The sequence below is a fragment of the Ranitomeya imitator genome, chromosome 1 (assembly GCF_032444005.1).
Source record: "Ranitomeya imitator isolate aRanImi1 chromosome 1, aRanImi1.pri, whole genome shotgun sequence".
NCBI classification, from domain to species: domain Eukaryota; kingdom Metazoa; phylum Chordata; class Amphibia; order Anura; family Dendrobatidae; genus Ranitomeya; species Ranitomeya imitator.
In genome coordinates this window covers 881027969-881055542 of record NC_091282.1, presented here as the reverse complement: position 1 = coordinate 881055542, position 27574 = coordinate 881027969, and the positions used below count along the sequence as shown (strand labels likewise).

Here is a 27574-nt window from a genome sequence, read left to right as displayed (position 1 = left end):
TGGGTATTTTCAGCCATATAGACCCCTCAAACTGACTTCAAATGTGAGGTGGTCCCTAAAAAAATGGTTTTGTAAATTTCGTTGTAAAAATGACAAATCGCTGGTCAAATTTTAACCCTTATAACTTCCTAACAAAAAAAAAATTTGTTTCCAAAATTGTGCTGATGTAAAGTAAACATGTGGGAAATGTTATTTATTAACTATTGTGTGTCACATATCTCTCTGGTTTAACAGAATGAAAATTGCGAAATTTTCAAAATTTTTGCCAAATTTCCGTTTTTATCACAAATAAACGCAGAATTTATTGACCTAAATTTATTACTAACATGAAGCCCAATATGTCACGAAAAAACAATCTCAGAACCGCTAGGATCCGTTGAAGCGTTCCTGAGTTATTACCTCATAAAGGGACACTGGTCAGAATTGCAAAAAACGGCAAGGTCTTTAAGGACAAAATAGGCTGGGTCATGAAGGGGTTAAAAAAATAAAAAAAAAATCAGATTTTTTTGATTTAAATCAGATTTTTTAATCAAGTTGTACACAAGCAAAACTTTGTCTTTTTGCAAATCTAATTGTTTTACACAAAAATATTAAAACAGTTGATTATGAAACCTAATAATTTTTATTTGCAATATTAAACACTCAGAATTGAACTACAGAGAGTAAGTACTTTTTAACAATAGCCTATCTCTAACGTTTGAAGTAAGCAAACATCTTCAGTGAATACATCAGTCCTTTAAGCCTACTGTTTATTTAGGACTTTTAATAGGAAAACCAGTTGTCCTGCTTTAGCAGTTCCTAAGCGGTTTCGGACTGTTGTGTGCACAAAACCAAATGAAGAAAACAATCTCTCTACTCCTGCGGATGAAGCCGATGCAGTCAGTAGCTGAGTAGCTAGATTTATTATCTTTGCTGGAAGAACAAGTGATTGCGACTTCCACCAGTCCAGTGGTTTTAGTTCATTAACGACGTTATCTGCAAACATGTATTTTTGAAATGGTGCAGATTCACACTTCAATTTCAGCACAGTTGCCACAATGTCATGGTTAGTATTGGCGAACCACTCCATTGCAGAGTTGATTTCCGCCTCAGATAATTTTTTCCCTCTGTAGATGGGATGCAAGATATTGGCTAAATAGTGTTCTTCTTTTAATGCTTGGTCCTTGCGGTGCTGTATTGCAACCTTTACATTGTTTGAGAGGTTCAAGCGATCTAGAGAACCTTCTAAATCTTTCCAAACTTCTGTGGCATCAGCTATGGTTGCAGTATCTTTCTGCATTTTATCCAACGCAATCGATATTGGCTTTAACCTTTCCAAAAGGTCCTCGGCATTTCTCTTCACACCAAGATTTAATACTTTGCTTCGTATATTAGCATCAATTTTATCCCGATGTGTTTCGCAAATGGACAGTAATTTTGACCAGTTGTTAATAAACATTTCCAAGCAGTCAGCCAAGGTATTCCATCTAACATCTTGTGGTAGAACCAACTTCAGTCCTCCCATTTCCTTGTAGGTTGCATGTGCAAAATGATTATTGCGGAAATATTTAACAATTTCTACAACATGTTCCTTGACACCCGAAATATGCAGGTCTTTTGCCAAAAGATGCAACAAATGGGCAGAACAACCGTATGTAATGACATTTGTGTCATCCTCATGTGCCAGTTCCGCTCGCATTTTTGCCACATTGCTTGCGTTATCAGTAACTAAGCTCCTCACTTTACATCCAAACTGTTCTTGGCATTGGTGAATTGAGTTCTTAGCAATTTCAAGTAAATATTCAGCAGTATGTGAATTTCCAGATGTGTCGATTGTGTCTGTAAGGTAAGTTTCACCATCTTCTGTTGTGACACAAGTGCAAATTATGGGGTCGTTGTGGATGTTGCTCCAACCATCCAAGCTCATGTTAACAACCTTGTCTTTCAAATATTTTGTACAAGCCGCTCTTTCTATGTCGTATACAGCCTGAAGATGTTTTCCTGAGATATCAAATCTACTTGGTGGTTTGTAGCCTGGTCTAATTCCTTCGATCATTTGTACAAACAATGGGTGCTCAACTAGTCGGAAAGAAGAATTGGTTGCAAATATGAATTTAGCAATTAATTCATCAAAATGTTCTTTCTGGCTCGTCGTAGTCTTTAAGATGAATTTTTCTACACTTTGCACGCAAAGTTTTTTTTTTGGGCTGCTTTGTTGAAGTTGTACCCAGATATTGATTGTCACGTGCAGCACAAGCCATATTTGACCCTGAAAGCACAGAAATTAAAAATATAAATCGACTGCGTATTTGAAGAAATATAACGAAAATATTTTGAAACAAACTTTTTGAACAATGTAATGGTCCTCGTCCTATAAGGGCTGTCTCAAAAGTTATGCTACTCAAGTTTTCCGGTGAAGTTGCTGTAATACTGGTAACTAATATCAGAGCAACTGAAAAATTATGTCAAAAGTTTTAAAAATGTTTTTTTTTTTAAAATGGTCAATTTGGCAGACTTCAAAAGTGAATTGCAGCCTACAATAAAAAAAAAATAAGCGTATACACACTTTATTTTTACTTAAAGGACATGTGCACCTTTATTTTTTAAGGTGCAGTGTGCACATGTCCTCCCCCCGCAGCTCTCTTACCTCCGATGTCAGCGCTGCGGGGATCCGTGGCTTCGTTCTGCCCGTCCGCGAGCGCGCCTCCATTCATTTCAATGGAGCGTGCGGCCCGCTGACGTCACGCCGCTGGATCACTGCGAGTAGGCCGCAACCGGAGGACGGGAGGCGGACGGTCAAAACGAAGCCACGGATCTCAGCGCTGCGGGGATCGGAGGTAAGAGCGCTGCGGGGGGGAGGACGTGCACCTTAAAAAAATAAAGGTGCACATGTCCTTTAGCGTTAATTTTCTGTGAAATATTGCCTTAACATAAATTTAAATTCTATACTCCAGAACTACTAGTGCTAGAAATTTCTCTTTTCATAGACTTTAACCATCCCAGTAAAATGTCTGTTAAAAAAATAGGTTGTAATTGCCAGACTTACTAGTACTAGGCTCCTGGTGCATAAGAAGCTGTGGGGGTTCATTGACATTAGTTGTATCACTATCAACATCTTCATTTCCCTTCTGGTTGCAGTTTTCATAATGTGATTTCAAACGGCAAACAAGTCCTTGGATATCCTTTTGACAGTATTTGCACTTTGCTCTTGCACCTTTCTTTCCAAGATCTGCTGCTGGCATCTCAACAAAATGAACCCAAATAGGGTCTCTCTTACGACCTGCCATGGCTCACACAGATCACTTATGAAGTTTGATTGTTACTACAGCCAAGTACTGCTGACTATCCAACAAGTTTGGGCATGTCAACTGAATGGAAAAAGAAACTAAACCAAAAGTGAAACCAAGCTAGAAGTGTGGAATTAAAGGGGCAGTATGAACAAAATGTGGAGGCTATTAATAGTTTATACAATTAAGACATGCTGCTTTTAAACACCTACCTATTGCCATATAGTAAAACAAAAAAGATTTTTGCTTACTTTGGGGTCCCCCCCTCACCCTGGCGTTAGATCGTTGCCCCTAGTTTCGTCCGTGTAACTATGGGCGCACATGCGCACTGCTCTCACTTTTCATTTTAATCGTGATTTATATTAAAAAAAACCTTTTGATTTAAATCAGTGATTTAAATCATGATTAAAATCATGATTTAAATCGATCCGATTTAAATAGAAAAAAATCTTTTGATTTAAATCGTGATTTAAATCAATCCACCCTGTCTCGAAACATGCAGTCATCTTGAGTGGTTTTTGCTAACTTGTATTGTAATTTTGTGTTTTTTTTTTTTCTTCAAATGTAACAATCATGTTATTGAGGTCTGTTCCCTTTATAAGGAAGTGACTTAGGTTTTAGCTCACATGGACCCGTGGAAGCACTAATTGTACGAAACGGCCGTCGTCCAGCTCACTGTCCCCGCACCCTCGTCGTCTCCGCTTGTCTTTTATGCTAAGTCTGTACATGGATTAAAGACAGATCAAAGATATTCACTTCGCAACCTGAGTGAGTGCCGCATTTTTCTACTTTCTTGTGAAAAGTTTTACTGTGCTGTTATGGCTATTGATGCTAGGCACCACGCTCCAGTACTGCATGAATACCGCACGCTGTGGGTCTAAAGAGATGTATTTGATTCAGCGCTCCCAATACTGCATTGTTGAGTCCTGGTGCCGTTTGTCTCTTTGAACTTTGCTCTGTATAATGCTCCACAAATGTGAATTATGGCCCCATAAGATGCTCCATACAGATATTTGCCTCATATAATGCTGCACATGGCCCCATAAGATGCTCCATACAGACTTTTGCCCCGTATAATGCTAGACATGGCCCCATAAAATCCGCAATACAGATATTTGCCCCCAAATAATGTGTGTGTATCTTGTGATAGAAGTATGTATATCATGTAACTCTCACTTGCATGCTTACTCCTCTATAAACTAGCTGAGTATATATTAGCTGTGGATATATGAGTATATATGATTATAATCAATTGCTCAGCTTGACCACATGAGCTAGGCCAGATGGTTCCTCGGTGCTTTCCAGACACCCGAAAAGCAGAAGAACTCCAGATGTATTAAGTGCTGATGAGATGTCTCAACTTTGTCCTAGATGCAGAGAACTACATTTTAGTTGCTTAATCAGCATTCATATGTGCATTAATCACAATATTCCATATATATTTAGATAACCAATAACAGAGGAGCTAGACAATATGGTAATTAACTAACCACTCCTTTCTATATGCAATTATAAAACTATGTATGTACAATAAATCATCAGTATTGATGGAATGCTTTTCTGTCACAATGGTGTACAGTCTATTCTTGATGAGCGCTCAAAATACTCAGTCTTATTGGGAACGGCCGCAGCACACAGGGATAGTTTTATCCAACCCAAATTTCCATAGCACATGGCCCCATAAGATGCTCCATACAGATATTTGCCCCCAAATAGTGCTGCGCATGGCCCCATAAAATGCTCCATACACACAATTGCCCCATATGCTGTTGCTGCGATTAAAAAAATAAAAAATTGCATACTCACCACTGAGGCTCCCGGCACTTGCTATATTCACCTGCTCCGCATTCCACCGCCGACCGCAGCTGTGTCTTCCCCATCCTCTACACTGACGTTCAGGCAGAGGGCGGCGCGCACTAATCGCATCATCGCACCCTCTGACCTGAGCGTCACTGCAGAGGATGCGGAAGACAGCGGTGCCGACGGTGGGACAGGTGAATTTAGCGCACTGCGTTATACTCACCTGCTCCTGGCGCGGTTCTGTTCCCCGGCAGCTTCCTGTAGTGAGCAGTCACATGGTACCGCTCATTACAGAAATGAATATGCAGCACCATCCCTATGGGAGTCCATATTCATTACTGTAATGAGCGGTACCATGTGACTGCTCACTACAGGAAGAAGCTGCCGGCGCCAGAGAACCAGGGACGTGCAGGGACCGCGCCAGGAGCAGGAGAGTATTATTACACAGCTCCGCTCCCCCTCCCCTGCCGACCCCTGGGTATGACTCTAGTATAAGCCGGTTACTTTCAGCCCAAAAAGTGGGCTGACAATCTCGACTTATACTCGAGTATATACGGTAAATATAATTCACCCTTCAGTATGATGACACCTGAATTGCCATAGCGTAATTGATGGATTGTTTTAAGCAACACACAGAGGATGGTGAATGCTTAAAAATCATGAGGCACAATTTTTGTTTCTATGAAAAAATAGTTCCAACAGATTTTGTCTAATTTTTATTGTGGTAACTTAAAATTACTGTATGTACTGAATCAAGTAATGAAGTTACCTTTATTTGTCTTTCAATCAAGAGATGAATCAGTGTTGATGATTTAAACAATAACTGCAGTAACAAATGATGATCACTTGTTCCTTCCAACCATCGCTGTATTCTGCACAAGGATGATGAACAATGTTAATGTTTCCCATACAAAAGTTAGCTTTAACCACAAATGAAATATGCTAGTTTATTTCCATTTTCTACATTTATGTACTTAAACTTGCAATGGATAGTGAGCTTATTTGTCTGTAAGAAGACAGACAGATGTCATGGCGTGGTTAGTTTTACATTTAACATTGATAGAAAACAAAAATGAGTATGCTTCCAAATGAATAACACTCTCCTCTTTTGGGAAAATTTATAACCAGTGATTTACGGTATATCCTTTTACATATTCAACAAACAATGTAATAAACATAGATAGCGGATTGTACTATCTTCCCCTATGAAATAAGTCAAATTAATTAATTTCACAAATGACTAATTCAGACCCAAAGATTATTATTCTGTGCCATTTAACCTTTTCATGGAAACATACTTGGGTTACTCAGAGAATTAACAAAAAACATTTTAATGGGCAATGACAGATACAACACTTAATTTTTATTTATGAAATCTCAATTTTGTATAACCAAGCTAACCAGGTGACTTATATTTTTATTATGTGTTCAGTGTGCCATAGGTGTGTAATATTTTAATGTAAATGTATGTAATGTGTTTTTTTTTTTTAGTTAACATTACATGCACTTACATTTAAATTATATCACGTCACCTTTATAATGGACAACATTCCCTATCACAAAGACTTTAAACATGACAACAGACCACACATTTTCAGGCCTAAGCCAACTAGAACGCCAATCATACAACCCTGATGCAAGCTAGCCACACAAATTTACGCCCTGCAATAGCTAACATGCACGTTGTAACGTTCCTAAACTCAAACCTGTTAGTTCAATGATGGGTATAGACTCAACCACTGAGACATAACTAAATTCTCTTATCTGCCTTTTAAAAATCTTAATGTGACTATGGCTGCTCTTCGTACATCAAAACATTGCTAAGCCGGCAGCCTACAAATTCTAGGCTCATTAAAATTATCTACTGTATTTAAAATGCATGAATGTTACACTTTTCACAATGATACAACTCATTTTAGTTGCATTTCATAGATATTACAAGGATTGGTAACAACTAAAATTTATGTCTAATTATCGTAGTTTACTAAAACCATACTACTAAATCAACAACCTTGATCAGGTATATAAAACTTAATAATCCACATATTTTGAAATTGTCAGTGACATGAATATAATAAGCATAAATTTTCTAATATCAATTTATTCATTTAATTTCACACAATTTGTGCCTATAATACATAGAGTATGAATATCCATTTGAAGCACTACTTCCTTGCACACTAGTTGCCAAGTATCTTGGCAACACTAGCTATACATACACTGTTGCAGTTTATAGCAAGACCTCAAATATCTAACCTTTTTGAGATATCCATACACAAACATCCTAAAAATTTACATTAAGCAAGTAAATTTTTTAGTAAAATTTTGAGACTGATCTAATCATTTCCTTTTATTCTTAAACATATTAAATATTTTATATACCCAAATATAAATATAGGTTTTTAAATGTGATCAGGCACTGAAATACTTCAATGAAAACACAAATCTCTAAAGGGACAAACAGGACAAACACAACAACACTCAAATTCAGACTTGAGGTTACAATGTAAGTATGCCAATTCAACACAAACCTTACCATGGACAGATTAAGTTCACAGACAATCCTCCAAGTAGGGCCACTCTATGGAATACTTTGATTGTTTCCAAGTGAGTGTATCACTTCAGAACAGCACTGTGACGACATGGACTCTTTCAATGCCTTGCATGGGTTAAGTTTATTAAAATTTGGCCAGACATGATGGTATTCTGTTTATTACCTTGTGATATGCCCCTCATTGTTTCTACAGGACTCTAAAGGTACCGTCACACTCAGCGACGCTGCAGCGATATAGACAACGAGCCGACCTAAACTAGATCGCTGGAGCGTCGCTGTTTAGGTCGCTGTAGAGACGTCAAGCACAGCAACTCCAGAACGATGCAGGAGCGATCCAGTGACGTAACGGCGACTCACTTCTCGTTCTCGCTGGTTATTAGCTCCATGTAAAACAGCCGGAGTGTACTGATCCGACACACATCTAGGGGCCCTATGCTCGTTGCTGGCGTCGTTGCTTTTGATGTCAAGCATGACGATACACGCCGACCTGGCGACGAAATAAAGTTCTGGACTTCTAGCTCCGACCAGCGATGGCACAGCGGGATCCAAATCGCTGCTGCGTGTCAAACACAACAAGATCGCTATCCAGGACGCTGCAACGTCACGGATTGTTGTTTTTCTCTTTGCAAAGTTGCTGAGTGTGACGGTACCTTTAGGAGTCTAGGTTTAAAGTTCCTGTTGACTCATGTAATTACCTTTGCCAGGGAAGGTCACAGACTCCGTAACACAATGAAAGGTTAGCATAATTGATTTTTCCATGTGTATTGCTAGATTCTATGTAAATTAGCTGACTCTTCCTCTCTCTGTTAAGGTACCGTCACACTAAGCGACGCTGCAGCGATACCGACAACGATCCGGATCGCTGCAGCGTCGCTGTTTGGTCGCTGGAGAGCTGTCACACAGACAGCTCTCCAGCGACCAACGATCCCGAGGTCCCCGGTACCCTGGTTACCATCCTAAAAAGTAAATAAACAAACGCTACATACTTACCTACCGCTGTCTGTCCTCGGCGCTCTGCTTCTCTGGTCTGGCTGTGAGCGCCGGGCAGCCGGAAAGCAGAGCGGTGACGTCACCGCTCTGCTTTCCGGCTGACCGACGCTCACAGCCAGAGCAGGAGGAGTGCAGAGCACAGCGCCGGGGACAGACAGCGGTAGGTAAGTATGTAGTGTTTGTTTTTTTACTTTTAGGATGGTAACCAGGGTAAACATCGGGTTACTAAGCGCGGCCCTGCGCTTAGTTACCCGATGTTTACCCTGGTTACCAGCGAAGACATCGCTGAATCGGTGTCACACACGCCGATTCAGCGATGTCTACGGGGAGTCCAGCGACCAAATAAAGTTCTGGACTTTCTTCCCCGACCAGCGACAGCACAGCAGGGGCCTGATCGCTGCTGCCTGTCACACTGGACGATATCGCTAGCGAGGACGCTGCAACGTCACGGATCGCTAGCGATATTGTCTAGTGACAGTACCTTTAGAGACCATTACTACTAGGGATATTATGTATGCGGCTTGGAATCTAGCCAATCTAGCACACTCTTATTCCACCAATCATGAAGCCCCAACGGTCTGAATTGAGAACTCAGGGCTAGAGAAGGAGGACTGTCCAGCGGCCAAGTCTCTCTTGCTGCATGGTACCAATTTTGGATCTGTGGATCCGATTGGCAGGCCATAACCAAACCTGGAATATAAGACAACATGGACTTCAGCATCGAATGCAAGGATTCGGCTGAGATATCAAAGACAATCCAGTCACCTGACTACAGACTTTGCGCTACTCAGTCAGCTTCCTAAATCTGGCGTTATTCCTTTATCGGTGGGTGTCCGCCGAAAGCGGGTTGCTGTTAGCTTGGAGTAAGTAGCCCTGGAAGCTCTGAGGCACGGATATTATAATCCCTGGTGAGCCAGCGGAATGGTGAAAAACTGTTGCCTGTTACATTTTGGGTTTTTGCTGGTTATGTGATATATGCCATTAATTGTTTGGGGATCCAATAAAGTCCTAATATTGTGATTCCCTCTCCCTGTGTTGTCTGAGTAGTGTTCCGCCCACTGTTAAGGAGGTCGGGCGTTCAGTTGGGATGAGCCCTGGTCCATGCTGTCTTTGTAAAGGCGGCTGGACCAGCAGACGAGAGGACCCACTCACCCCCGTGTCTACACAAGAACCACTATGTAAAGTTAAACCAGGTTAATGACGTTACAATTACATATACCGTATATACTCTAGTATAAGCCGACCTGAGTGCAAGCCGACCCCCCTTATTTTGCCACAAAAAACTGGGAAAACTTAATGACTTGAGTATAAGCCTAGGGTTGGAAATGCAGCAGCTACCGGTAAATGTCAAAAGTAAAAATAGATACCAATAAAAGTAAAATTGAGACATCAGTAGGTTGTGTTTTTGAATATTCATATTGAATCAGGAGCCCCATATAATGCTCTATAAAGTTTAAAATATGTCCCATATAATCCTGCATAAAGGTTAATAATGGCCCTATAAGATGCTCCATAGACACATTTGCCCAATATAATGCTGCACAAATGCTGATTATGGCCCCATAAGATGCTCCATACAGACACTTGCCCCATATACCGTAATACTCCACAAACGTTAATTATAGCCTCATATAGTGCTGCACAAACGTTATGGCCCCATGCAGACACTTGCCCCGTATAGTGCTCCACAAACATGGCCCCATAAGATGTTCCATACAGTCACTTGCCCTATTTGCTGTTGCTGCGGTAAAAAAGAAAAATCACATACTCGCCTCTCCGTCACTCAGGCCCCGGGCACTTTCAATATTCACCTGCTCCTCGTTCCGGCGCCGCTCCATCTGCAGAGGGCGTGCACTAACCACGTCACCGCGCCCTCTGACCTGAGCATCACTGCAGAAGACGCAGCGGCGCCCGGAACGAGGAGCAGGTGAATATCGCGCAGCGCTGCACTCCCCTCCCCGTTATACTCACCTGCTCCTGGCGCTGTGCAGTCCCTGCTTCCCCGGCAGCTTCATCCTGTGCTGAGCGGTCACAGTTACCGCTCATTATAGTAATGAATATGCATCTCCACCCCTATGGGAGGTGAAGCCGCATATTCATTACTGTAATGAGCGGTACCATGTGACCGCTCAGTACAGGAAGAAGCTGGGGACCTGCAGGGACCGCTCCAGGAGTAGGTGAGTATAATTAGACAGCCCCCCCTCCCCACCGACCCTGGGTATGACTCGAGTATAAGCCGAGAGGGGGACTTTCAGCCCCAAAAAAGGGCTGAAAATCTCAGCTTATACTCGAGTATATACGGTAAATATTTGATGACATAAAACTTTAAGTGTAATTTCACACACAAACTTAGCATCTGTTCAACAACTATTAAATTAAACACAGAATAGTGGGTTAAGCCCTTATGGAAACTTAACTTAAGTTGTGATAGCAAACAGTGAGGTACCTATAAAATGTTTCACATATGCAGTTAGCATATTTGTATAACTCTTCAACTATACATAGAGTTGTGAATTTTTTTGGCAAAATTTGTTCCATTGAGTACGTTTGATTACCAGAGGGTCTTGGAGAGAGGGAGCCTCCACATTTGCTTTGCTCCCAGACAGCTTGTTTCCAGACTGGTGTTTTCCCAGGTCTTCTAGTTTAGACGGGGCTGAAACAAGAATAGGCTCTCCTCTTGAAACCTCAGTTCTCATGTCAAAACTTACATTTTATACTTTTTCACCATACTTGTGCTGAAACACAACAAATGAGAAAATATATGAATCAAATGAAAGCAAATGTCTAATAACAGTAAAAAAAAAAAAAAAAGGGTACCTAGGATGTGAGCTGTAGTGTACAGGATTATTCACGGTCCAGGGGTATTTAAAGGGACAGTCATAAGCTGGACCAGATCACTGCACATTCGCATGTAGCCTTGTAAATAATGCCTGTTGTATGACAGTTTATAAAATGCTAATGGCATAGGTTCTCCCCGTATTTTTACTGGTGAATGATATCCCAGATGTAATAGATCTGCACGCTTTACATCTACCACATTTAAAACATCCTTTTGGTTGTGCAGTAAGCCAAGATTGGTCTGTGGGGTAATGAAAATAACTGTGGACCAGTCTGTCTCTCAGGGATCTGTTTCTATGAAATGTAATCTGTGGGTTGGGACCCACACTGGCCAGTGACTGTTCAATATCTCTCTCATCCCCCCGCTCCATTAGATTATCTAGTAATGAAGCGTACCACATTATTTTCATTTCCTTCCTCTAGTTGAGGGATGAGTAGCTCTTTTTGGTCCACTGTTAGAGACCCTTTGTAGGCCTCTATAAGGACATGCTTGGGATAGCCTCTCTAAGAACCTCCCTTGCAGATCATCTTGTTTTTTAAATACAGATCAGAACAATTTCTGCGTATTCTTAGGTCCTGACCCTTTGGTATGCCTCTCTTAAGAGGTCTTGGGTGGCTACTCTCCCAACTTAAAAGAGAGTTAGTGGCCGTTGGTTTTCAATAGTTGCTGGTGACAAATTCACCATTGAAACCTTTATGGATGAGAACATCAAGAAACGTCAGATGGGTGCTGTTAACTTCATAAGTGAAGTGCAAGCCTAAGTGATTATTATTAAGGTTACTATTAAACTGCCATTCCTCCATGACCAGTGTCATATTAGACGGACGTGAGGTGGCCTGCACAAACTCACTAATAAAAAAAAAAAAAAAAGATAAAAATTCACTCTGAAATACTCTTAAATAGTGGTCTTAGATCTCTCTTGCTGGGCCAGCACAGTCTTTGAGAAAAAAAAAAAAAGTCACGTGAATAATATGATGAAGCCACTGACAAGGTAGACCTATCATGTACTGACCACTTTAACCCCTTACTGACGTCAGACGGAATAGTACGTCCGACATCAGTACCCCAGCTTTGAAATGGGCTTCGGCGGTGATCCCACCTCAAAGCAGCAACATGTCAGCAGTTTTGAACAGCAGACATGTGCCCACAATAGGCACGGGTGAAATCACGATCCGCCCGTGCCTATTAACTAGTTAAATGTCGCCATTAAACTCTGACAGCGTCATTTAACAAGAGCTTCCTTCCATCCATCGGGCCGGAAATGCGTACCACTGACCCCCGTCATGTGATCGTTGGTCATCGGTGCCTTGGCATAACAACCGGAAGTCTCCTGAAGACCTCTATGGTTGTTGCTGCCAGAATGCTGTGAGCGCCACCCTGTGGTCAGCGCTCTTAGCAATGCTGTGTTTCAGCTACATACAGTAGGGGCTATCTGAGCATCACCCCTATGTAGCAGAGCCGATCAGGCTATGCCAGCTTCTAGCCTCCCATGGAGGCTACTGAAGCATGGCAAAAATAAAGTTTGTGAAAATATGAAAAAAAAAAAATTATATATATAAAAAAGGAAAACAGCACACAAAAAAAAATAGAGAAAAGTGGGCTTTAATGCCTGGACGGCGTGGCCACGCCGTCCAGGCATTAAAGCCCACTTTTCTCTATTTTTTGTGTGTGCTGTTTTCCTTTTTTTCATATATGTATATATACCATATATACTCGAGTATAAGCCGACCCGAGTATAAGCCGACCCCCCTAATTTTGCCACAAAAAACTGGGAAAACTTATTGACTCGAGTATAAGCCTAGGGTAGAAAATGCAGCATTTACCGGTGAATTTCAAAAGTAAAAATAGATGCTCCATACCGTTCATTATTGCCCCGTAGATGCTCCATATACAACTGTGCTATATAGAATGCTCTGCACCGTTGATTTTGGCCCCATAGATGCTCCTTATAATGCTGTGCCATATATGCTCTGCACCTTTGATTATGGCCCCATAGATGCTCCTTATAATTCTGTGCCATATATGCTCTGCACCTTTGATTATGGCCCCATAAATGCTCCTTATAATGCTGTGCCCCATATATGCTCTGCACCTTTATGGCCCCATAGGTGCTCCTTATAATGCTGTGCCCCATATATGCTCTGCACCTTTATGGCCCCATAGGTGCTCCTTATAATGCTGTGCCCCATTTATGCTCTGCACCTTTATGGCCCCATAGGTGCTCCTTATAATGCTGTGCCCCATTTATGCTCTGCACCTTTATGGCCCCATAGGTGCTCCTTATAATGCTGTGCCCCATATATGCTCTGCACCTTTATGGCCCCATAGGTGCTCCTTATAATGCTGTGCCCCATTTATGCTCTGCACCTTTATGGCCCCATAGGTGCTCCTTATAATGCTGTGCCCCATATATGCTCTGCACCTTTATGGCCCCATAGGTGCTCCTTATAATGCTGTGCCCCATATATGCTCTGCACCTTTATGGCCCCATAGGTGTTCCTTATAATGCTGTGCCCCATATATGCTCTGCACCTTTATGGCCCCATAGGTGCTCCTTATAATGCTGTGCCCCATATATGCTCTGCACCTTTATGGCCCCATAGGTGCTCCTTATAATGCTGTGCCCCTTATATGCTCTGCACCTTTATGGCCCCATAGGTGCTCCTTAGAATGCTGCTGGTGCTGCCATAAAAAAAAAAAAAAAAAATCACATACTCACCTCTCTTCTCAGGACGCCGGCGCTTTCAATAATTACCTGCTCCTCTGCGGCTCCGTCTCCAGCACTGACGCTCAGCAGAGGGCGCGCACTGACGCTCAGCAGAGGGCGCGCACTGACTACGTCACAGCGCCCTCTGACCTGAGCGTCACTGCTAGAGGACGCTGCAGACGGAGCCGGAGCGAGGAACAGGTAATTATAGCGCTGCGCTCCCCTTACCTGCTGCGGCGCGGTCCCTGCAGTCCCTGGCTTCTCCGGCGCTGCAGCTTCTTCCTGTAATTGAGCGGTCACATGGCACCGATCATTTACAGCAATGAATATGCGGCTCCTCCCCTATGGGGGTGGAGCTGCCTATTCATTTCTGTAATGAGCGGTGCCATGTGACCGCTCAGTGCAGGAAGAATCTGCAGCGCCGGAGAAGCCAGGGACTGCAGGGACCGCGCTGGGAGCAGGTAAGTATGATTACACAGCCCCCGCTCCCCCTCCCCTGCTGACACCCGGGTATATGACTCGAGTATAAGCCGAGAGGGGGACTTTCAGCCCAAAATAATGGGCTGAAAATCTCGGCTTATACTCGAGTATATACGGTATATATATATATATATATTACCGCCCTTTCGCCCAATTCAAAATAAAACAATAAAAAAATCAAACTTTAACATAATTGGTATCACCGCGTTCAGAATCACCCAATCAATAAAAAAAAAAGAATTAACCTGATCGCTAAACAGCGCAGCGAGAAAAAAATAAAAACGCCAGAATTACGTTTTTTTTTTTTTTGTCGGCACGACATTGCATTAAAATGCAATAACGGGCAATCAAAAGAATGTATCTGCACCACCAAAATTGTATCATTAAAAACGGCCTCATGAAAAAAGTAAGCCCAAACCCAGATCACGAAAAATGGAGACGCTACGGGTATTGAAAAATTACACAATTTATTTTTTTTTTTAGCAAAGTTTGGAATTTTTTTTTACCACTTAGATAAGAAATAACCTAGTCATGTTTGGTGTCTATGAACTCATAATCACCTGGAGAATCATAATAGCTGGTCTGTTTTAGCATTTAGTGAACCTAGTAAAAAAGCCAAACAAGTGTGGGATTGCAATTTTTTTTTTGCAATTTCAACCAACTTGGCATTTTTTCCAGTTTTCTAGTACACGACATGGTAAAACCAATGGTGTAATTCAAAAGTACAACTCGTCCTGCAAAAAAAAAAAGCCCTCATGGCCATATTGATGGAAAAATAAAAGTTATGGCTCTGGGAAAGAGGGGAGTGAAAAACAAACGCAAAACTGAAAAAAGCTCCAGTCATTAAGCGGTCAACGCTGTTTTGGGGGCCAATGCATCATGTAAAGCTACTAACGTGTTCAGCAGCTTTGTTTAAGTCTACAAACTTGCAATTACATTTGCAGGTGTTAGGGCTAGGGGAACGCACCAAATAATAGGACAGATAGAGTATGGTGCGTTCGCAGCCCGGGGTCCACCGTGCAGAGATGGAACCTGCTGCCAAGTAATGACGGACTATATGGCGGTACTCATAAGTATACACACGTGGGTTAAACTTCACTCAGCGTGAAGGAAGCGATCCTGTTGCGTCACAGGACCGCAGTACCGCACATAGAGCGCAAGCAAGTAGTCAGCGAACTCAACCCCAACTAGGATTGAAGTCCGATTAGACCCTTGCTGGCACAACACCGCAACTGGGTGTGTAAGGAAACTAAATAACAATATTAAGGCACAAGAGTGCATGCGGTGCCGCACTGACGAACGCCACTAACCACCCAGGCTTGGGTAAGGAAAGCACAGAGGAAGTGCACGGCGCCGTACTGGCGGTCACAGCAACTGGACGCTGTAATGTGTGATTCGTGCTGTAGGCTAAGTCGGGCGCTAGATAGCAACCATACACCTTCCGCGAACAGACATTCAATAGGGTTAGGGGTATCCAAGGACGACTTGCACTCACAACATACACACATTAACAATTGTACACTAGCGCATGGCCGTGCGGTCATGCGCAGTTTATATAGTTGCAGCACAGGAAGTGGCCACAGAAACTTTGCCCTTCCGAGACCTGCCAAGAGGACCAATGGAATGTGCTGCAGAGCCTGAGCACATGACCCTTGATCTCCAACGGGAGATCTTGCCCTGGGCATGCTCAGTGTGTGCAGACAAGGACTTAGTCCCAGAGAAGTCCGCTCGCTGCTGACCAGCACTGGCTTTAATGGCAGAAGCTGAAGAAGCAGCAGTAACTCTCTGTACAGAGTGAGACCGAGCAAGACGCTGGGACCGACGTCCCTGCTGAGCAGACTCCACTGCGGCTGGATAAGAATGGGAGACCGCAGCGGAGATGGCTCGAGATTCCCCCTGTGCAGAAGCGGGAACTCGAGACCTAACAGCAGGTTTCATATATTGATGTAAAATGTTTTGGGAGTGAATATACTCCACTCCAAGTTCAATATCAATGCAACGTACAGTTTTTCTTCAGAAAACTACAAAATAAAAAGAACTAAAAACTGATCTAAAGCAAATAGTAAATTATATAGTTAAAATAACAAAGGAAAACTAACTGAAAAGAATGCAACATTCAAATTATGTGGTGGTTTATCAATCTTTGCCGCATGTAATATAAATATTACAGTACATACTGAATTTCAGGTGCGCTTTACAATCCATTGCATTTTATAATCTGAAAAACAAAGAGGAAGATATTAGGGGGAAAACAAATTTGGGTAAGAAAGAGGGTCCATCTTATAATCCTAGGTCCCCCTTGTATATTGAATGTAGCTTACCCAGGGGGCATGGTGGAGGTGGAGTGGGTCCCAGTAGTCTGTCACGGTGGTGGGGCCTGATGTCTTGAAGCAGTGTCCTGTCCGGTGGTAGACGATGGTGGTGGTAACACAGTGAGGCAATGCTGCAGGGGGCCCATTGCTGTGTCCTCTGAAAGCGCTCACTGGCCAGCATTAATTTTGCTGTAAGGGAAACGAAAATGGCTGCAGAGTCCGCACACATCTGTGCATGCGCTGCCTCCATCGTCACACTCCGTCCAACAAGAATAATGGTGGCCAGTGAGTGCTTGCAGGGGACACCGAATCCACACAGCATTGGGCCCTCTGCAGCATTTCCACCGCCGCCGACCCCCACCGTGACTGCCTGATGTCACCCGTTCCACCCCCTGGTAAGCTATATGTGGATTGTAAAACACACCTGTTTTTTAAACCAAAAAATACGGTAGCTAAGTTAATTTTTTTTTTTTACATCTAAATTCTTGATGATCAAAATACCTTTGTGGGTGCATTCTATTTGCGCAGTATTTTATCAAGACTTCTTATATTCACTGGCCAGCAGGATAGCATTCTCTGTTTTGGCAGCTGCCATTAATCTCACAATGTTTGGATGATTGTCTCCTTGAAGAACAAATAAAAGTGTTGTAGAATCATGTATGTAAATTATTTTTTATAAATTAGTACAGTGGTGAAAAAGTGCTCCTTCCCTGATTTCTTATTTTTTGCATGTTTGTTACACTTAAATGTTTCAAATCAACAAACAATTGTAAATATTAGACCATTACACCATTAAAACACCAAATGCAGTTTATAATGGAAGGTCTTTATTATTAATGGTAAAGGCAATAGAAACCTACAGGGCCCTGTGTGAAAAAGTGATTGCTCCCTAAACCTAATAACTAGTTGGGCCACCCATTGCAGCAACAACTGCAACCAAGTGTTAGGGATAACTGGCAATGAGTCTCTTACAATATTCTGGAACAACTTTGGCCACTCATCTTTGCCGAATAGTTTAAATTCAGCCACATTTCGGAGGGTTTCCGAGCATGAACCGTCTTTTTAGTCATGCCAAAGCATCTCAATTGGATTAATGTCAGTACTTTGACTAGGCCACTACAAAGTCTTAATTTTGTTTTTCTTAAGCCATGCCAAGGTGAACTTGCTGATGTGTTTTGGACCATTGTCCTGCTGCAGAACCCAAGTGAGTTTCAGCTTTAGGTCAGGAAGAGATGACCGGACATTCTCTTTCAGGATTATTTGGTAGGCAGCAGATTTCATGGTGCCATTTACCACAGCAAGTCTTCCAGATCCTGAAGCATCAAAACAGCCCTAGACCATCATAATACCATCACCATATTTTAATGTTGATACGATGTTCCTTTTCTGAAATGCTGTTAATTCTACACCAGATGTAATAGGACCCTTCGGAAAAGTTCAACTTTTGACACGACAGTTCACAGAGTATTCTCGAAAAGGTCTTCGGGATCATCAAGATGTTTTCTGGCAAAACTGAGACAAGCCTTTATTTTTGCTCAGCAGTGGTTTTAGTCTTGGAGCTTTGTCATATGGCCAGTTTTGCCGGCTCTCTTATGCGTGGAGTCATGAACACTAACCTTAACAGAGGCAAGTTAGGCTGGCAGATATTTGTATGTTGTTGTGGGGGCTTTTGTCACCTCTAGGATGAGTTGTCGCAGTGTTCTTGGGGTAATTTTGGTCGGCCGGCCACTCCTGGGAAGGAAAAACACTGTTGCATGTTTTCGCCATTTGTGGATAATGGCTGTCACAGTGATTCGCTGGAGTCCAAATGCTTTAGAAATGGCTTCATAACCTTTTCCAGACTGATAGATCTCATTTGCTTTGTTTCTCATTTGGTCCTGAATTATATGGATTGCGGCATGTTTAGCTTTTGTAGATGAATTGCAACAATTCTGCAAAGACAAGCTGTTAGGGCCAGCGGAATGCACCAAATAATTAGGAAGATGGTATAAGGTGCGTTCGCAGCCAGGGGTCCACCGCGCAGAAATAGAACTTGCTGCTGAGTTATGACGGATTATATGGCGGTATAATGTGGATGCACACACAGGTTAGCTTCACCCGGTATGAAGGAAGCGAACCCTGTTGCGTCACAGGGCCGCAGGACCGCACAAAGCGCAAGCAGAGAGTCACAGAACTCTATCCCAAGACTCAGGGAAAGAGTTCCTCTAGACCTCTTGCGCTCGACACCGCTGCTGGGGTGTTAGAGTAAACAGAAACAATAATTAAATGCACAAGAGAGCGTGCAGTGCCGCTCTGGCGGACGCCACTAACCACCCAGACTTGGGTCAGGAAAGCGCTCTATTAGCGCACAGCGCCGTACTGGCGGTCACTGCAATAGCATGGAGTATCGTGTGTTAGGTGCAGATAGCACAGTTGGGCGCTAGATAGCAAGCATACACCATTCGCGAGCAGTCAACACTCGGAAGGGGGATGATTAATTAGCGACTTTTATACATCTACACACACACGTTTTTAAATATACACTAGCGCATGGCCGAGTGGCCATGCAAACCTTTTATAGCAGCAGTGCTACAGGACCTTCCAGATGGTCCAATAGGAGCCGCAACAGGACCTGAGCATGTGACCCCCGACCTCCAATGGGAGGTCATCCCGTGGGCATGCTCAGTATGGGAAAAGCAGGAGTTAGTCCCAGAAAGACCTGCTCTCTGCTGATCAGTGCTGGTTACAAAGGCAGAGCCTGGAAGGGCAGCAGTAACCAGTCGCACAGTATTAGCTTGAGCCAGACGCAGGGACCGACGTCCCCGCTGAGCAGGCTCCACTGTGGCCGACGTCTCTGCTGAGCAGGCTCCACTGTGGCTGGAGAAGAATGGGAGACCGCAGCGGAGATAGTTCGAGATTCCACCTGTGCAGAGGCGGGAACTCAACACCTAACATTACTCCCCCCCCCCCCCCTCCGAGGGCCCCGCTATGCTCGAAGGCCGCAATGAGCTGCGGAGTTTGAATGTGCTCAGCAGGCTCCCAGGACCTGTTCTCTGGGCCATAACCCTTCCAATCCACCAAATAAAATTTTTTACCACATACCACCTTACACCCCAAGATCGCGTTCACCTCATAATCGTCCGTAGACTAACCTGATGTCTCGGCAGATGACTCGGAAAACCGGGACATGTGTACGGACTTTAAGAGGGACACATGAATGGTGTCGGTGATAGTTAGGCGTGGAGGAAGGGCCAGATGGTAGACCACATGGTTAACCTGTTCCAGGACCTTGAAGAGACCTAAGTAGTGAGGTGCAAACTTAGTAGAGTCAACTTGCAGCCTGATGTTAGAGAGCCACACTAAATCACCAGGAGCAAAGGTCGGAGCGGGGCGCCGATGTGCATCTGCGAAGAACCTCATTCTCTCCTTGGAGGCTCGGATGGCCTCCTAAGTGGGTCCCAAATGTCCCTTGCCTCCACAGCCCAGTCTGCCACCCTGGAGTTGGCGGAAGACACGGGCATAGGCACAGGAACTCGCGGATGCTGACTGTATTTAAGAAGGAATGGGGTTTGCCCAGTGGAGTCGGCTACGGCGTTGTTCAGCGCAAACTCCGCCCACGGTAGCAAGAATGCCCAGTGATCCTGACTGGCTGAAACAAAATGTTGCAGATATGTGACCAAGGTCTGGTTGGCCCTCTCTACCAACACATTCATCTCGAGGGTATGCTAAAGAGAGATTCAACTTGATGCTGAGTAGACGACAAAGCTCTCTCCAGAACTGAGACGCAAACTGGGGACCCCGGCCACTGACAATTTTGTCCAGCATACCGTGTAGGTGGAAAATATGTTTTATAAACAAAGCTGGGAAAGCCCGTGCAGAAGGTAGACGTGGAAGCAGCACCAAGTGCACTATTTTTGGAAACATGGTTGGTGATTACCCAAATGATGGTGCAGCCACGGGACTTGGGTAAGCCTACCACAAAGTGCATCCTGACCATCTCCCAGGGCCTGTCTGCCACCGGCAGGGGATAAAGTAACCCAGCTGGCCGTTGTCGAGGAGACTTATTCTTGGCGCAGGAGACACGCCCGAATATAGTCTCCGACGTCACGGGCCATATGTGGCCACCAGTACGTCCTCGCCAGAGGCTCAGATGTCCTTTTGGTCTCAAAGTGTCCACCCACTCTGGACGAGTGAGCCCAAGAGAGAACCTCCGGTCGCAAATTTGATGGCACAAAAGTCTTGCCCGGGAGCACAGATTCTAGCGAAACCAGAGCCACGGTCCTCAGGATCTCAGAAGACAGTAAGTTCCTCCTCCGCTGATAACACTACTGAGTGGGAGAGAGCGTCGGCACGAATGTTCTTATTCTCCCGGTTCTATTTCACCCTCCATTTTCTCTCTGGGGAGAACAGGGACCATCTGGCCTGGCAAGAATTTAGCCGCTGGGCAGTCTGTATATAGACCAAATTCTTGTGGTCAGTGTAAATTTGGAAGGGAAAGCAAGCCCCCTCCAGGAGGTGTCTCCACTCCAAGAAAGCCAACTTCATGGCTAGCAACTCCCTGTCACCGATGGAATAATCCCTCTTCGCCGGTGTGAAGGTCTTAGAGTAAAAGAAGCAAGGATGCTTCTGACCTTAAGCATCCTTTTGAAATCAGACTGCTCCAGCACCGACAGATGAGGCATCCACCTCCATTGTGAAAGGTTTATCTACATTGGGCCATGTAGAATGGGAGTGCTAGCAAAGTGGGACTTAATCACACAATTTGGGATTTGCTCCTTTTTGGTGAGGGCAACCAAGGGAGCTACCAAAGTTGAGAAGTGGGGAATGAACTGGCGATAATAATTAATGAACCCCATAAAGCGCTGTACCGCTTTGAGAGAATCTGGTTCCTGCCAGTCCATTACAGCCTGTAGCTTGGCAGGATATATAGCCAAGGAAAGGGAAGGATTCCAACTCAAACACACATTTCTCCAACTTGGTGTAGAGGGAGTTTGCCCGTAGCAGGTCGAAGACTTTGCAAACATCTCTCCGGTGGGAGTCTATATCTGGAGAGTAGATGAGAATATCATCCAGATAGACTACAACCGAGGTGGAGAGCATATCCCGGAAGATATCGTTCACAAAGTCTTGGAAAACGGCAGGCACATTACAGAGCCCGAAGGGCATCACCAGGTATTCATAGTGCCCGTCTCTGGTGTTAAATGCTGTCTTCCATTCGTCCCCCTCACGGATGCGAATCAGGTTTTAAGCACCCCACAGATCTAGTTTAGTAAATACCCTTGCTCCCCGAAGCCTATCAAAGAGCTCAGATATCAGGGGCAGTGGGTACTTGTTCCTAACGGTGATGGCGTTAAGACCCCTGTAATCTATGCATGGACGTAATTCTCCTTCTTCTGCATGAAGAAGAACCCAGCCCCTGCAGGTGATAATGACTTCCTAATGAATCCTCTTGCCAGGTTTTCCTGGATTTACTGAGACATTGCCTCCGTCTCCGGGAGAGATAACAGATAGACTCGACCCCGAGGAGGCCCAGCACCAGGCAAGAGGTCAATAGGACAGTCATAGGGGCGGTGAGGCGGAAGCATCCGCAGCCCTTTTACAGAACAAGTCTGCATAGGGCCAATAGTGCTTGGGGAGAGGCGAAAGATCTGCGGGTACCTCAGTAGTAGCAACCTGAACGCACTCCCTCTGACATCTACCCTTACAGGATTCACTCCATCCCAAAATTAGGAGCCTCAACAGGACCTAAGCATTTGTCCCTCGACCTCCAATGGGAGGTCGTCCAGATCTGCGGGTACCTCAGTACCATTTTTTTTACCATTCTCTTTTGTGTCTTCAGGTTTCTTGGTGGTGTGTGAACATGTTCTTACAGACTTGTTCACTGTGCAAGTAGCCCATGTGTTCCTGTTTCCATGATTGTTCTCTTGTGTCTACAAGACTGGGGAGTTCCACCACTCCTCTTGGGCTAGCTGCACAAAAGCTGTTCTGCCCTGTATGCACACATGGATTTTTCCTCTCTGAACCCTGTTTACACAGGTAATATACAGATGATCAGGTTTTTAAATACATCAGATAGGGATTGCATACATTAGTTAGGACTGCTCTGATATGGGTATACCGTGAAGATTGGTAGAGCAGCTTAGTATACATTTTTTGCAAAAAACGTATCAACCAAATACCCTGTTATTTACATCTTTTACTAGCACTTGCGGATTACTGCAAACATTTTTTCAAACTGAGTGTTTTTGGTTTTACCATTCTCTTTTGTGTCTTCAGGTTTCTTGGTGGTGTGTGAACATGTTCTTACAGACTTGTTCACTGTGCAAGTAGCCCATGTGTTCCTGTTTCCATGATTGTTCTCTTGTGTCTACAAGACTGGGGAGTTCCACCACTCCTCTTGGGCTAGCTGCACAAAAGCTGTTCTGCCCTGTATGCACACATGGATTTTTCCTCTCTGAACCCTGTTTACACAGGTAATATACAGATGATCAGGTTTTTAAATACATCAGATAGGGATTGCATACATTAGTTAGGACTGCTCTGATATGGGTATACCGTGAAGATTGGTAGAGCAGCTTAGTATACATTTTTTGCAAAAAACGTATCAACCAAATACCCTGTTATTTACATCTTTTACTAGCACTTGCGGATTACTGCAAACATTTTTTCAAACTGAGTGTTTTTGGTTTTACCATTCTCTTTTGTGTCTTCAGGTTTCTTGGTGGTGTGTGAACATGTTCTTACAGACTTGTTCACTGTGCAAGTAGCCCATGTGTTCCTGTTTCCATGATTGTTCTCTTGTGTCTACAAGACTGGGGAGTTCCACCACTCCTCTTGGGCTAGCTGCACAAAAGCTGTTCTGCCCTGTATGCACACATGGATTTTTCCTCTCTGAACCCTGTTTACACAGGTAATATACAGATGATCAGGTTTTTAAATACATCAGATAGGGATTGCATACATTAGTTAGGACTGCTCTGATATGGGTATACCGTGAAGATTGGTAGAGCAGCTTAGTATACATTTTTTGCAAAAAACGTATCAACCAAATACCCTGTTATTTACATCTTTTACTAGCACTTGCGGATTACTGCAAACATTTTTTCAAACTGAGTGTTTTTGGTTTTACCATTCTCTTTTGTGTCTTCAGGTTTCTTGGTGGTGTGTGAACATGTTCTTACAGACTTGTTCACTGTGCAAGTAGCCCATGTGTTCCTGTTTCCATGATTGTTCTCTTGTGTCTACAAGACTGGGGAGTTCCACCACTCCTCTTGGGCTAGCTGCACAAAAGCTGTTCTGCCCTGTATGCACACATGGATTTTTCCTCTCTGAACCCTGTTTACACAGGTAATATACAGATGATCAGGTTTTTAAATACATCAGATAGGGATTGCATACATTAGTTAGGACTGCTCTGATATGGGTATACCGTGAAGATTGGTAGAGCAGCTTAGTATACATTTTTTGCAAAAAACGTATCAACCAAATACCCTGTTATTTACATCTTTTACTAGCACTTGCGGATTACTGCAAACATTTTTTCAAACTGAGTGTTTTTGGTTTTACCATTCTCTTTTGTGTCTTCAGGTTTCTTGGTGGTGTGTGAACATGTTCTTACAGACTTGTTCACTGTGCAAGTAGCCCATGTGTTCCTGTTTCCATGATTGTTCTCTTGTGTCTACAAGACTGGGGAGTTCCACCACTCCTCTTGGGCTAGCTGCACAAAAGCTGTTCTGCCCTGTATGCACACATGGATTTTTCCTCTCTGAACCCTGTTTACACAGGTAATATACAGATGATCAGGTTTTTAAATACATCAGATAGGGATTGCATACATTAGTTAGGACTGCTCTGATATGGGTATACCGTGAAGATTGGTAGAGCAGCTTAGTATACATTTTTTGCAAAAAACGTATCAACCAAATACCCTGTTATTTACATCTTTTACTAGCACTTGCGGATTACTGCAAACATTTTTTCAAACTGAGTGTTTTTGGTTTTACCATTCTCTTTTGTGTCTTCAGGTTTCTTGGTGGTGTGTGAACATGTTCTTACAGACTTGTTCACTGTGCAAGTAGCCCATGTGTTCCTGTTTCCATGATTGTTCTCTTGTGTCTACAAGACTGGGGAGTTCCACCACTCCTCTTGGGCTAGCTGCACAAAAGCTGTTCTGCCCTGTATGCACACATGGATTTTTCCTCTCTGAACCCTGTTTACACAGGTAATATACAGATGATCAGGTTTTTAAATACATCAGATAGGGATTGCATACATTAGTTAGGACTGCTCTGATATGGGTATACCGTGAAGATTGGTAGAGCAGCTTAGTATACATTTTTTGCAAAAAACGTATCAACCAAATACCCTGTTATTTACATCTTTTACTAGCACTTGCGGATTACTGCAAACATTTTTTCAAACTGAGTGTTTTTGGTTTTACCATTCTCTTTTGTGTCTTCAGGTTTCTTGGTGGTGTGTGAACATGTTCTTACAGACTTGTTCACTGTGCAAGTAGCCCATGTGTTCCTGTTTCCATGATTGTTCTCTTGTGTCTACAAGACTGGGGAGTTCCACCACTCCTCTTGGGCTAGCTGCACAAAAGCTGTTCTGCCCTGTATGCACACATGGATTTTTCCTCTCTGAACCCTGTTTACACAGGTAATATACAGATGATCAGGTTTTTAAATACATCAGATAGGGATTGCATACATTAGTTAGGACTGCTCTGATATGGGTATACCGTGAAGATTGGTAGAGCAGCTTAGTATACATTTTTTGCAAAAAACGTATCAACCAAATACCCTGTTATTTACATCTTTTACTAGCACTTGCGGATTACTGCAAACATTTTTTCAAACTGAGTGTTTTTGGTTTTACCATTCTCTTTTGTGTCTTCAGGTTTCTTGGTGGTGTGTGAACATGTTCTTACAGACTTGTTCACTGTGCAAGTAGCCCATGTGTTCCTGTTTCCATGATTGTTCTCTTGTGTCTACAAGACTGGGGAGTTCCACCACTCCTCTTGGGCTAGCTGCACAAAAGCTGTTCTGCCCTGTATGCACACATGGATTTTTCCTCTCTGAACCCTGTTTACACAGGTAATATACAGATGATCAGGTTTTTAAATACATCAGATAGGGATTGCATACATTAGTTAGGACTGCTCTGATATGGGTATACCGTGAAGATTGGTAGAGCAGCTTAGTATACATTTTTTGCAAAAAACGTATCAACCAAATACCCTGTTATTTACATCTTTTACTAGCACTTGCGGATTACTGCAAACATTTTTTCAAACTGAGTGTTTTTGGTTTTACCATTCTCTTTTGTGTCTTCAGGTTTCTTGGTGGTGTGTGAACATGTTCTTACAGACTTGTTCACTGTGCAAGTAGCCCATGTGTTCCTGTTTCCATGATTGTTCTCTTGTGTCTACAAGACTGGGGAGTTCCACCACTCCTCTTGGGCTAGCTGCACAAAAGCTGTTCTGCCCTGTATGCACACATGGATTTTTCCTCTCTGAACCCTGTTTACACAGGTAATATACAGATGATCAGGTTTTTAAATACATCAGATAGGGATTGCATACATTAGTTAGGACTGCTCTGATATGGGTATACCGTGAAGATTGGTAGAGCAGCTTAGTATACATTTTTTGCAAAAAACGTATCAACCAAATACCCTGTTATTTACATCTTTTACTAGCACTTGCGGATTACTGCAAACATTTTTTCAAACTGAGTGTTTTTGGTTTTACCATTCTCTTTTGTGTCTTCAGGTTTCTTGGTGGTGTGTGAACATGTTCTTACAGACTTGTTCACTGTGCAAGTAGCCCATGTGTTCCTGTTTCCATGATTGTTCTCTTGTGTCTACAAGACTGGGGAGTTCCACCACTCCTCTTGGGCTAGCTGCACAAAAGCTGTTCTGCCCTGTATGCACACATGGATTTTTCCTCTCTGAACCCTGTTTACACAGGTAATATACAGATGATCAGGTTTTTAAATACATCAGATAGGGATTGCATACATTAGTTAGGACTGCTCTGATATGGATATACCGTGAAGATTGGTAGAGCAGCTTAGTATACATTTTTTGCAAAAAACGTATCAACCAAATACCCTGTTATTTACATCTTTTACTAGCACTTGCGGATTACTGCAAACATTTTTTCAAACTGAGTGTTTTTGGTTTTACCATTCTCTTTTGTGTCTTCAGGTTTCTTGGTGGTGTGTGAACATGTTCTTACAGACTTGTTCACTGTGCAAGTAGCCCATGTGTTCCTGTTTCCATGATTGTTCTCTTGTGTCTACAAGACTGGGGAGTTCCACCACTCCTCTTGGGCTAGCTGCACAAAAGCTGTTCTGCCCTGTATGCACACATGGATTTTTCCTCTCTGAACCCTGTTTACACAGGTAATATACAGATGATCAGGTTTTTAAATACATCAGATAGGGATTGCATACATTAGTTAGGACTGCTCTGATATGGGTATACCGTGAAGATTGGTAGAGCAGCTTAGTATACATTTTTTGCAAAAAACGTATCAACCAAATACCCTGTTATTTACATCTTTTACTAGCACTTGCGGATTACTGCAAACATTTTTTCAAACTGAGTGTTTTTGGTTTTACCATTCTCTTTTGTGTCTTCAGG

At 43.1% G+C, this 27574-nt stretch overlaps 1 protein-coding gene and 1 long non-coding RNA gene across 2 annotated transcripts in view; one reads left to right on the top strand and one right to left on the bottom strand.

Moving 5' to 3' along the window:
• LOC138658189 (uncharacterized) overlaps nt 1–27574 on the top strand; it is a 176501-nt gene that overhangs the window by 123646 nt on the left and 25281 nt on the right. The window lies entirely within an intron of this gene.
• LOC138652384 (uncharacterized) lies at nt 640–3486 on the bottom strand. Its single transcript, XM_069743112.1, has 2 exons — nt 3026–3486; nt 640–2248 (listed from the first exon to the last, which is right to left on the bottom strand). The coding sequence occupies exons 1-2, from the start codon at nt 3122–3124 to the stop codon at nt 743–745; spliced, it is 1605 nt and encodes a 534-aa protein (XP_069599213.1). The 5' UTR covers nt 3125–3486; the 3' UTR covers nt 640–742.

Excerpts from the sequence above, each read along its gene's own strand:
- LOC138652384 (XM_069743112.1), bottom strand. The coding sequence starts at position 3,124 with ATGAAAACTGCAACCAGAAGGGAAATGAAGATGTTGATAGTGATACAA. Across the intron at positions 2,249-3,025 it reads GCACCAGGAGCCTAGTACTA|GGTCAAATATGGCTTGTGCT; the intron begins GTAAGTCTGGCA and ends CTGTGCTTTCAG.